Consider the following 12,555-nt stretch of genomic DNA (forward strand, 5'->3'; position numbering starts at 1 on the left):
GAAGTATGTATCTCCCTCTGTGCATAGAACTCTCAGCAATGAACATGACCACCTGGCAGAAGTAAAGATGTCACAACCAGTGATACATTTCCCAGACAGCAGGTATCAGATGTCATCAAATCATCATTCTTCCATCTGAGAAATATAGTGAGAATTAAACACTTGAAGATCTACCTACTCTAGATCATACAATTGTATCCTTCCGCCTGGACAACTGCAATGCCCTATTCATTGGATCCCTGTATAAAGTTCTGTGCCCCTTACAACTAGTACAGAATGCAGCAGCAAGACTTCTAGCCAGTGCCCCCCCCTAGCTCAAACATCTCCCCAGTACTGCAAGCTCTTCACTGGTTGCCAGTAAAATGGAAAATTTGTCACCCTAATAGCATTAATACTACATCTGCAATTGCACTGCCATAGGCACATATTGGGCTCTAGTCATAAAACTTTACCGCAAGTTTTCCGCTCAAAACTGCGGACTTTCCCGACCATTTAGCAAAGTGGGCATTCATAAAAGCTGTTCCCGCATGAAAATCTACAATCCCCCAGCAGAGCGAGAAATTTCCGCCTTCTGCAGTGTTTTTCTAGATTTATCTAGAAAAAAGTAACAAAATGGCCATTCATAAAGATTAGAGGAAGCGGTATGTGGACGGGAAATACCGCTTCCTCTGATTTAGCGAGAAGCCTGCGGATTACATACAAGTGAATGGGACAGACCTCCCAGAGAGAGCAGCGCACAGAGGGACTCTGCTGGCTTAAGTGTTTCCGCATGCCTTCCGACAGCTTACCGCCAGCCTTCAGCGGGAGATCTCCGCACTTGCATCGCAGCTGGCTAGATTTTTATGAATGACGAGGCAGAAGTCTAAAATACCGCTACCGCGGTATTTTCCCTCCAGGAGTTTTCTCGCCACAAATTTTTTATGAATAGAGCCCATTGTAAAAGCCGCAATTTGTGGCAAAAGAAGGAAATTTAGGCACACGGTGGCGCCCGCTATCGGGAGCTTCAATTTAACTTTTTTTTGCCGCAAATCATGGCTTTTACATTGGTCATGAAGTGCCTGCTATGTGTGCCATAATTTGCATTGGTTTGAGGGGTAGGGTTAGGTGCCATGGGGGTAGGCAATGGTGGGTGGGGTCATATTCAAGGCTGGGTCACACATGTGTGAATGCAGAACAGAAACAGTAAGCGCATCCGCGAGGTGGTTGTGTACTGTCCATTCTGCATCCGCATGCAACACTCCCCCCCCCCCCCCATTCCGCATCCACACCTCATTGCATGTCTGAAGCATCAATCATGCTGACTTGTACAGATCGCTGCTCACCTGTCCCACCGCCACTGCTCAGTCCCTTTAACAGCCTGGAGGCCATCAGACGTATGCCCTCTCCATACGTTGCAACAGGTCAATTCTCCATAGCAACAGGGAGAATTTTCATTGGTTCAACATGAACCAATGAGAATTCTCCGTTGCTGAGGATTCCCATTGGTCTTTACTTTTGCAGCCCAATGGAGATCCCCCAGCCACCAGGCTGTTTTGAATGGACTGAGCAGCGGCAATGAGGTGAACGCAATACAAGCAAAACAGGTGATGCGGAGACTAGCCTAGTAAGAACGGACTGTGTCCATTCTCATAGGCTTTCATTAGACACGTTTTGCCGTCTGGGAAAATGTGCCAAGAGCGTTCTGTCTCGCGTTCCGCAGCACACGGATTGTTATGTAACAAGTGGAAGCAGATCCTATTTTTAACATAGGGTCCGCTTCCTGCGTTTAAGTGGTGCGAAGGATACCAGAGCCAAAACTATTAGGAGAAAGGGGGAGAAGGCATGTATGGGGACCTGTCCTGATAGCCACCGCTTCCTCCATTCTCTTGTGTCCCCCCTCTTTACCTAAAGACCTCCTGGCAGCTTCTTCTGGGTCGCCAGAGTTGGTTCTCACTGCGCAGGCACTAGCCCTGCTTGCACACGTCCCTCAGCGTGTGACCACGGCCAGGATTGCTCTGCGCATGACAATCATGATCACAAGCTGGGCTAGCACCTGCAGAAGAGTCTGCCAGGGAGTCTTTAAGTAAGAAGGAAAGGGGAGCAGTGGCTATTAGAACAGGTCCACATACATGCCTGCTCCCCCCATTTCGCCTAATAGCTTCAGCTCTGATATCTTTCAAAAACATATTGCATGTATACGTTTTTAAAACAAGTGTGAACCGGCCCTTAAGCAACACCAGGAGGGTTCTTAGGTTTAAGCACAGGGGGTGGTTCTTAGGGTTAGCCACTCACCACCAGGAGGGGTCTTATGCTGGGGATACACAGTACGTTTCTGTACCCGTGTATCGAGCCGCTGATGCTCCCAGCTGATAATTTCCGACAGGTCCGATGACCCGCCGGATCGATACCCCGCTCGATCCCCGCGGGCAGACAATAGCGGGGAGACGAGCGGAAGATAAGGAAGCGCCCACGGGGACGAGCGGGAATCGATCCGGACGGCAGCGGGGAAAAGGCGGGAGTCGATCCGGTGGCTAATTGAGCAGCCGGATCGACCCATGTATGCCCAGCATTAGGGTTAGTCACCACCAGGGGAGGGTTCTGTGTGAGAGTAGGGTTAGGTTTAGCCATAGTATAATATCAGTAATCGTTACCGATATTTTACTATTGGAATCCAGAAATCCACTGCGCCCTTTTTTCCAGGTGCCTTGTTCATGTATGATATCAGGACGCCAGGCAACTAGTATTATTTAAAAGGTAGTAAGTATAAGTATGGCTGCCTCCAAATCCCTCACTACAGGTGTCCTGTAACTAGATTTTAGATAAGCTGTGGCTTTTCAACAAGATTTCTCAAGTCTGTGTGGTGTGCCAAAGTAGTTCTTATGCACGACCTAATTATGGTTAGCCATAACTTGAACTTGCTTCAACGCTTCTTTCACACATCCAAATCGAGCCAGGCAGCCATAAGTTGTTGCTAGGCGGTGCTTGCAGTAGCCGCTCCTATATCATCATGACGCTTGGTAATCTTCGCTTTTCTACTCACTGGTTACGTCTGCACGTTTGCAATACGGCTCCTCCCTTTTTCCTCGGACGAAGATGGCTGGCGGGGTGAGTAGTGAAATGGTCTAGAGGAAATCTGACGGCATCGGATGGCAGCAGTCACGGTTGGGCTCTGTATAGGTTCAGCCGAACAACGGTGATCATCTTGTATGCTGCTATGCTATTATTTTTTGTTTCATAGCTAGAAAAGATCTTTAAAGCCCTTGTAATGTCACCGCCTCCCGGCTTCACCCGGAACTAATGAGCCGTGTATGTCTCTGAAAGGAGCAAAGCCGGTCGGGAAGCGTGAACTGTTGTCTGTAATGACGTGACATGTGTGCCTTATTTTAGATGTATGTATGTATGAATGAATAAATATGTATGTTCGTTTCCTGCAATTGCTTTACGTATACCACTATGGCAAATGGTGTCTTTTCATTGTTCTGTTACATCTCTATAACCCTGGATCATTTACCGCAGGATATAGACTTTATAATACCAAAAGTATTAAAGTATCCCAGTCTCATTCTATTATGCTCCGAGGCAGAAGGGGTTGATTTTATCAAGGTTGATACATGGAGACTTTATGGAGCAAATATTCTCATTGTCTGCACTGGACAAATAATCCACTAATATTTTTTTTTCTGGACTTGACCTAGTAAATTGGCTCTAGTAACTTTGTGTGGGGGTTGTGGGAAGAAAATGGCATGTGAACAAAACAGGTAAACAATTTTTATGGGGATTAAACCAAGACAGTAGAGCTGTAAGGTCAGATTGCATTCCCAAGGTAGTCAAATGACTAGTATTAATGCATGCCTGAATATAAACACACGCATACACACGTACGTGCGCCACATCTAGGTAGGCAGTCAAATTTACCTTGGGAGGCTTGAGCCTGTTTCCATTAGGGCTGTAGCCGGATTTACTATAAGTCACTGTAGGCACGTGCCTACAGGCGCCTGATGAGGGAAAGGTGGCTTCCTGCCCCACTCCTTCCCTATGCAGAGTCCCGAGTGGAGTGTAAATGAGAGGTTACTCACCCAGCTCTCTGCATTCCGCTGACAAGATCTCCCTTCAGTTGGAGGTGCCTCTATCTACTGAGAGAATCTCTGCCTATCTAATAATAAGGGGGACCTGTAGCTACCTATGATAGGTAAGGAAGAAGTGACAGTGGGGCCAGACAACACACTTGCCGTGTGGTTTGGTAGGGGTTTGTAGTTTCATGGAAGGCGAAGTCTAGGGTGCTATGCCATCTGTGCCTGTAGGCTCCTGAGATGGCAATCCGGCCCTGGCTTTATTTGCAGCATTTCCCCTGTTGGCGAGTAGCATAGGGGAATACTGCCGATTGCTGCCATGGCTTGCTGTCTAAATTGCGGTGCAATTCTGGATGGTATGCTGCAGTTTCCTGCAGCACCCATCAAATCCCTGTAGTCGTGCATGGCACAGCTAAGTGATTTGGGCTGCTGTTTCGCTGCAGCGCGGGCACCGCAGCCGAATTGGAAACGCCTGTGTTACCTGCTGAAAATGAGCCCTAAGTAGGATGACCCAGCACCGTATTTTTATTAAATTCGCTGGTAGGTGCAACCTACACTTTGGCTGTTTCTGGATTATATACTATTATGGTGGAGTTGAAGGGTTTAGGCTTTGCTACACCCTCTTGAATGTCTTCTGACATCTGTATTAGTGCAGAGGGTGTGCCTATAATTACAGTACAGAAAAAAAGCTGGAAGTTCACCTGTGCTTAGGCTGAGATTTTTTTTTTACAAAGACGCACTGCAGTTTACGATGTGTAGGGCTGTATCATATTTTCACAAGGTAATGAAACGTATGTATCCAGACTGCCACTCTATACAATGCAAAAAAATATTAAGTTTAATAGCAGACAGCAGTGTTGGTGTTCACATTCGGCATAGCTGAATTGGAACACACGCATACTTGGACTGCAGCTGTTCAGCACCGAATAAGTGAACAGATTGCAGGAGGAGTTCACAGCCTTCTCTACATTGCATTTCACTACAGTACTGGTTGAATCAATCATTTCTGACATGTCCAAACTGCTCCCAATCGATAACTGGATCTAGTTTCAGATCGGTACTACATAAAATAGATCGCGTCTATCAGGAGATCAGGTCACAATGATCCATTATTCCTGCGGATCTGATTGAAAATTGGATTGTGTGTACATAGCAATGGAGCCCAATCGCTGCAGTGGTGACTACTTTCTTACCAACTAAAGTCTTTTTAAATCAAGTGCACTTGCTGTTAAGGATTGTATTAAGATTTGATTGTTAATGTGTCTTTCTTTTCTAGACTCTGTTTACGTACCCTGACAACTGGAGGGCATACAAGCCCCTCATTGCTGCCCAGTATTCCAAATTTCCAATTACCGTTGCTGCCTCCCCCCCAGAATTCCAGTTTGGCGTAACTAACAAAACTCCAGAATTCCTGAAGAAGTTTCCTTTGGGGAAGGTGAGTTTGGATAACCATGAATAATTGGGTAGTATGACGCTGTATTTTTGGCTATTAATTTACATAATGGTCTATCCCAACTAAAACGCCTAAGACTGAGCTTTACTGTTGTTACAAAATGCATTGATGGTTATAACATTCTTTATAATTGTGCCTTCCAAGCGAGCTTCCCCCCCCCCCCCCCCCCTTTCCCCCTTAGTTGTAGTCTGTTGCAGCCATGGCAATAGTCCATTGTTTGCAGAGTTTTATGCATCCTCCTTTCGCTCTGTGGTAAGTATTCTAATTCCAGAACATTAACCTCCTTGACGGGTATGATAAATGTGCTGACGTCAAACTTATGCAGCTTGAAAATGGACCAATCGAATCCCGCTTTGTTTTTCTTCAATGGTCCATTTTCAAGCTGCTTGGAAAGCCCGAGCCTAAGCTAGTGTTGAAAAACACATGCTGGCTTAACCACTTCAGCCTTGAGTGTGAGTATTTTTTGGGTGTGGGAGGTAAACAGTTAATCACATAATGACATTTTTACTGCTGGCAGGTAATGCCACCGGAAGGAGATGCTGCTTGCTTTTTTGGCAGTTGGAAACAGCTGTTTCCCACAATGCAACAAGGCTCCTCCTCCAGTCTGATGTCAGATGTCAGGACTTCAGAGCTTTGAGGCACTGACATCACACTGTGGGAGGGTTTCACCACAAAATCAGCCATACAGAGGCCCTGATGATCCGTTTGTGAAAAGGAATAGATTTCTCATGGGAAAGGGGGTATCAGCTACTGATTGGGATGCAGTTCAATTATTGGTTATGGTTTCTCTTTAAAGCAGTAGGATTAGCCATACTATGCCAGTGGAAAAAACACATATAGAAGTAGATAAATACTTGATCTACTTGCATAACACATGTGCTCTTCTGGCTCAAATGCAGCTGTGCTTGTGCCAGGAGCACAGTCGCTCATGCACAAGCGGTCCCATCTTACTGTGCAGGCACAGCCGCTTCTGTACTTTAAGAGGAGTGAGGCCCTTATACAGCCGCTTCTGTGCTTTAAGAGGAGTGAGGCCCTTATACAGCCGCTTCTGTGCTTTGAGGAGTGAGGCCCTTATACAGCCGCTTCTGTGCTTTAAGAGGAGTGAGGCCCTTATCAGACTACTGACAAGCCCTTGTCTGTAATCTTTGAAGGGTCTGCAAGCAGCAACAGAAGACCGGACAACGCAGTGAGAATCCTCATTAGGATCCAGGGGCTTCCCTCTCAGAGAAGTATGGCGTTTTTGTACCTGGACTTTGGCGTGGGTACACTTCAGATTTGCATAAAAATAGCAATTCTCCCACCATCAAATTACTTCGTCTTGACTGCAGCTGGGAAAAATCATTATGCCAGATGTGCAGACACATCCAACTCAGTTTTACCTGGGGATGGCAGTTGAGAGACCGGCAAAGAAAAATATACGATTTAATAATGGCTGCTGGAAACATTGGAATGCTTATTCAGAATGAAATGTTAAACTTTTAAGTGAAGCTCCAGTTTCCACTAGACAAAAGCATGTGGCAAAATACTGTCAAACATCTGATCAGCATGCTTGTTCAGGGACAGATGATCGGGACAGCCAGGCAATTTGCATTGCTTAAAAAGGGAAATGTGTCGCCCATCTACTTACCTGGGGCTTCCTCCAGCCCCTGGCAAGTGATATGAACCTTGCCACAGCTCCGCTTTCAGCCGGTGTCCCCGGGTCCCCTCTGTTGCAGATGCCAACCGGCACCTACTGTGCCAGCGCTGTTCGCAATCTCGCTCACATGGTCTGGAGTGTTCCGCACAGGCGCAAGTGGCTGGGGAGTGTACTAGTTAAGGGCACCGCCTTTGACATGGGAGACCAGGGTTCAAAACCTGGCTAGGGTCAGTACCTATTCAGTAAGGAGTTTAGGCAAGACTTCCTAACACTGCAGGGTGGCCTCTTGAGCGCATCCCAGTGGCTGCAGCTCTTGAGCACAGTGTCTGACAGGAGAAAAGCGCTATACAAATGTTCAGATTATTTATTTTATATTAGTTGGTGTCAGCATCTGCAATGCAAATGGGAGTGTAACTACAGTGAGGGCACAGGATGGCTGCCAGGGGCTGAAGAAGTTGTAAGTGTGGTTGTAAAAAAAAAAAAGAAAAAAAAGTGGATCTTATTAAAGGGTACCAGAGCTGGAATGCATACCTGGGGCTTTCTCCAGCCCCATCCACTCGGATCGCTCCCACGCTGCCGTCCTCTGCTGTCTGCAGCTTCGGGAACCGGGTCCTGTCACTTACATCAATCAGAGCTAGTGTACGCAAGAGAAGTGCGCCCTCTATCTCTCCAGCGGCTGCTGGAGAGATGCACAAACCGCGCACTTCACTTACGTCAGACTACTAGTGGACTTAGAGGTATGCTTGGGATCATTGTCCTGTTGAAAGGTCCAACGTCTCCCAAGCCTCAGGTTTGTGAAGGACTGCATCACGTTTTCTTCCAATATCTCCTGGTACTGAAGAGAATTCATGGTAGCTTGCATATGCTGAAGCTTCCCTGTACCTGCAGAAGCAAAACAGCCCCAAAGCATGATTGAACCCCTGTCATGCTTCACAGTAGGCAAGGTGTTCTTTTCTTCATAGGCCTTGTTCTTTCTCCTCCAAACATAGTGTTGAGCCATGGGCCCAAACAGTTCTAATTTTGTTTCATCAGTCCACAGAACACTATCCCAAAACTTTTTGTGGTAGTGTTCTGTGGACTGATGAAACAAAATTAGAACTGTTTGGGCTCATGGATCAACGCTATGTTTGGAGGAGGAAGAACAAGGCCTATGAAGAAAAGACCTTGCCTACTGTGAAGAATCGAGGGGGGTGTCAATCATGCTTTGGGGATGTTTTGCTTCTGCAGGTACAGGGAAGCTTCAGCGTGTGCAAGGTGCCATGAATTCTATTCAGTACCAGGAGATATTGGAAGAAAATGTGATGCAGTCTGTCACAAACCTGGGGCTTGGGAGACGTTGGACCTTTCAACAGGACAATGATCCCAAGCATACCTCCAAGTCCACTAGACCATGGTTGCAGATTAAAGGCTGGAACATTTTGGAGTGGCCATCGCAGTCACCAGACTTAAATCCGATTGAGAACCTCTGGTGGGACTTGAAGAAAGCAGTTGCAGCGCGAGCCTAAGAATGTGACTGAACTGGAGGCTTTTGCCCAATAAGAATGGGCTAAGATACCCGTAGATCCCTTTAAGACACTTGTGTCAAGCTATTCTTCACGTATAAAAGCTGTTATAACTGGAAAAGGATGTTGTACTAAGAATGATTGTCACTTGTGGGTATTTCATTATAAATGTTATTTGTCTGACTTACAAGTGCCTCTTTGATTTAGATCATTTCAGTCATCTTGTTTACAATTAAATCAATGTCAAACTGGCCAAAATACTCAATTTCAGTGGGGCTTGAATAATTTTGAACGCGACTGTAAAACAAGGTGCTGCTAAGATCCCTTTAAAGAGAGTCTGAAGCAAGAATAAATCTCGCTTCAGACCTCATATATAGCAGGGGCATGTGTGCCCCGGCTAAAACGCCGCTATCCCGCGGCTTAACGGGGGTCCCTGATCCCCCAAATCCCCTCTGTACAGCGGGGGAGCGCTTTCGCATTGGGGCAGGGCTAACCGCCGCAGCCCTGCCTCCCGCGCGTCTCTCAGACGCGTACCTCCGCCTCTCCCCCGCCCCTCTGTCTTCCTTCACTGAGAGGGGCGGGGGAGAGGTGGCGATGCGCGTCTGATAGACGCACTGAGAGGCAGGGCTGCAGCCGTTAGCCCTGCCTCCAGGAAGAGCAAAATTTACGACCAAGTTGGTTGTTGATTTTTGCAGGGGGGGTTGGGGGGTGAAGGGACCCCTGTTTAGCTGGGGGATAGCGGCGTTTTAGCAGGGGCACACATGCCCCTGCTAACTATGAGCTCTGAAGCAAGATTTATTCTCGCTTCAGTCTTTCACAGATTAGGTGTTGAATCCTGCTGTACCTGCTGGTGGCACTATGCACATGGACTGCCATATTTCCACTGCTGCCCAGCAGGTAACTTTTTGTGCAAGCTGTATTTGCATTAGTTTACAGGAGCCGCCTATATTAAAGAACTCCACCCTCCCTGCAATTTTGTCAGAAGTGTTGTCTCTTGCTCATGGTCATTTTTTCTGATATCCTGATTGTGCTGGTTTTGTTCTTCTTCTCTTGTAGTACTCTCTGGTGTATTGTAACTTGTTTTGTTTTCAGTGTTCAGGGCAGTGGTTGCTTGTTGTGTGTTGTTGGGATGTAGTTTGTATATGCGAATATATCCATGGACCACATCTCCCGGCATGCATTGTGGCTCGAGTCACACTCCCAGTGACAAAATGTGGCAGATGCATCCGATTCAAGGAGCTGGCACACTTTGTTACAAATTTGCCTTTCATGGGAAGTATAATTTGTAGCAGAAAGAAAAATGGTGCTTCTACCCTTTAAGAGAGGGAAAAAAGCTGGAGGTGTAGACTAATGCCCGCTGATGAGCAGTGGCAAATGACAGTCCAGGTTCTTGCTGGCGATTCCAAAAGTTGCTATCCAATAAAAGTAATAGAGGTGAGCCCACTGAAGTGATTGCCATGTGACCAAATCGCAAACTCTGTGCCTGCACCAGTTTCCTAGCACTTGCGATTTTCATTTTATGTATAGGATTGCTACGATTTCAAGGGGTGTTTGTTTTTTTTTTTTCCGATCTGTAGTGGATCCCAGGCCTTGATAGTTTGGGCAAACAGTGCCACTATTAGGGGAGTCAGCTGAAGGTTCCTAATGACGTGACCAGTTAGGGAACTGAACTCTATGTATTTTGGAATTTGACAGCCCTTTGTCTTTTAGGTTCCAGCATTTGAGGGGAATGACGGTTTCTGTCTGTTTGAGAGCAGTGCCATCGCTCACTATGGTAAGAAATTCACACTTCAATAGCTGTTTAACCAATTTACATCCTAACTACAGTATATTCACATCATAGCAAGTGGCTCCTGAAAGCCACCTGACGTGAATATAAGTCACTTTGATTTAATGAGCACAGCGGGCGTGCTAGCACGCTCCTGGGCTCATTAACCCCCCTAACTACTCTATACCGGCATCCCTGCCATGGGGTTCGATCTCCCCACCATTTGCCCGATCACCTGTAATTACCCCCCTCCATGCTGCGATAGGGCAGGATTAAAATGTAACAATCTTTACCTGAACTTGTTCCTGCGGCGATAGTGTTCCTCTCCCTGCAGTACCGCTGTCAGCCTCACTATGCTGAATGAATCGGGTCCCGGCTTGATGACGTCATCAAGCCGGGACCCGATCCGGGCAGCATAGTAAGGCTGACAGCGGTACTGCAGGGAGTAGATCGATTGCCGGTGGAACAAGGTCATGTGAGAGCTTGTGACTTCTAACGCTTCCCTGCGCCTATCTCTGCAGGACTGGGGAGACACCTGGCTTTGTGGGTGGTATTTTAAAGGGCCACACACCTGGTTATCCCCGTGGTGGGGGCACACAGTTCGCAATCCATGGGGGAGGGATACAGGGGCATACACCAGGCTATCTGAGGGGGGGGGGGGGAATTAAAAACCACACCTGGCCAACTATGGGTGGGGGGGGGGGGGGAGAGATAAATGGCTACATCAGGCTAACTCAGGTGGGGGGGGGGGGGGTATACAGAGGCTCATCTGGCTACCTGGGGTTCGGGAGGGGTACATCTAGCCAACTATGGGGGGGGGGGGGGGATATATACAGGAACACATCTGGCTAACTAGGGGTGGTGGGGGGATACAAAAGAGCAACATAATTGCAGGTAAAGCCAGGGATACAAAATGGAAAAAAGCACCTTTATTTTCAAATCATATATTGTCGCCATACATTGTACTGGGATTATAATTTAAATGTTAATAACCAGGACAAACGGGCATATCAAATGTATGGGTTAAATCTACAGTAGCTCTTATTTTAAAACTATAATAGCTTAAAACTGAGAAATAACTTTTTTTACATTGTTCTCCCGTTATTCTCTTTAAAATGCTTATAAAGTAAAATAATTCTTAGCAAAATATCACCCAAAGAAAGCCTAATTGGTGGCAAAAAAAAAACAAGGTATAGATCATTTGTGTGATAAGTACTGATAGTCATTGGCTAATGAACATGAGGACTGTGAAATGCAGAAAATTGCTCTGTTTTTTAAGGAGGAATATTTGATATGTTTTAGCGTGTCAAATTTTTAACTTGCAATATTCTGCAATCTGTCTGTAAAATGCCTTACCATGTCAATGCAATACAGCTTGCATGTTGCATAGGGATGTAGTGGTTAGTACTCTCACCTTGCAGTGCTGGGTCCCTAATTCAGGAGGTATGTAGAAACGCGCGCTATTTGCTGCACACAGCCTCCGGATAAGATATGTTAGGCCAGAACCCAAAGTCTGGCCGGTCAAAACTAGAAGTGGCAGGCTAATCCGGCTAATGGGCAAAACATACTTTTATTGCAGACTGTGTCCGGCAAAGTCCCACTCACCTCTCCTCACTGCAGCAAGTCCTGCTGTCCCTGCTCTGCCAGCAGCCAGGTCCTGTGATCACAAGAGAGGCTTGACGGGACCTGAGGCTGCCTTTTATTCTGCTACTCTTGTGCAGGGTCCCTGGGCTGCCAGCTGCTTTCTCCTCCGGGTCCCCCCCCAAGACTATGTACAAGAGGCATTATTGTGGGGAAACAAAATTTGCACCTTTTTTTTTTAATTTACATTTGAGCAAAAAGTGTCTAGTCCAAAATTATTCATACCCTTCTCAATAATAGAAAAGCCTTTATTGGCTAATACAGCAATCAAACCCTTCCTATAATTGCAGACCAGCTTTTTGCATTTCTCCACAGGTATATTTGCCCATTCATCTTTAGCAATGATCTCCAAATCTTTCAGGTTGGAGGGTCTTCTCGCCATCACCCAGATCTCTAGCTCTCAATTGAATTCAAGTCAGGACTCTGGCTGGGTCACTCCAAACCGTTAATGTTGTCTGCTAACCATTTCTTCACCACTTTTGCTGTGTTTTTGGTCTTTATTGTGC

At 46.5% G+C, this 12,555-nt stretch overlaps 1 protein-coding gene across 1 annotated transcript in view; it reads left to right on the forward strand.

Annotated features, from left to right (window-relative positions):
* Positions 1-2,981: 2,981 nt before the first annotated feature.
* The window catches only part of EEF1G (eukaryotic translation elongation factor 1 gamma), a 41,399-nt gene continuing 31,825 nt past the window's right edge, over positions 2,982-12,555 (forward strand). Inside the window, 3 exon segments of the mRNA XM_068261545.1 lie at positions 2,982-3,084; positions 5,326-5,484; positions 10,351-10,414. Of these exon segments, the coding sequence (XP_068117646.1) occupies positions 3,073-3,084; positions 5,326-5,484; positions 10,351-10,414 (235 nt within the window). The 5' untranslated portion in view covers positions 2,982-3,072.

Source organism: Hyperolius riggenbachi, chromosome 11 (assembly GCF_040937935.1).
Source record: "Hyperolius riggenbachi isolate aHypRig1 chromosome 11, aHypRig1.pri, whole genome shotgun sequence".
In the NCBI taxonomy this organism is placed as follows: domain Eukaryota; kingdom Metazoa; phylum Chordata; class Amphibia; order Anura; family Hyperoliidae; genus Hyperolius; species Hyperolius riggenbachi.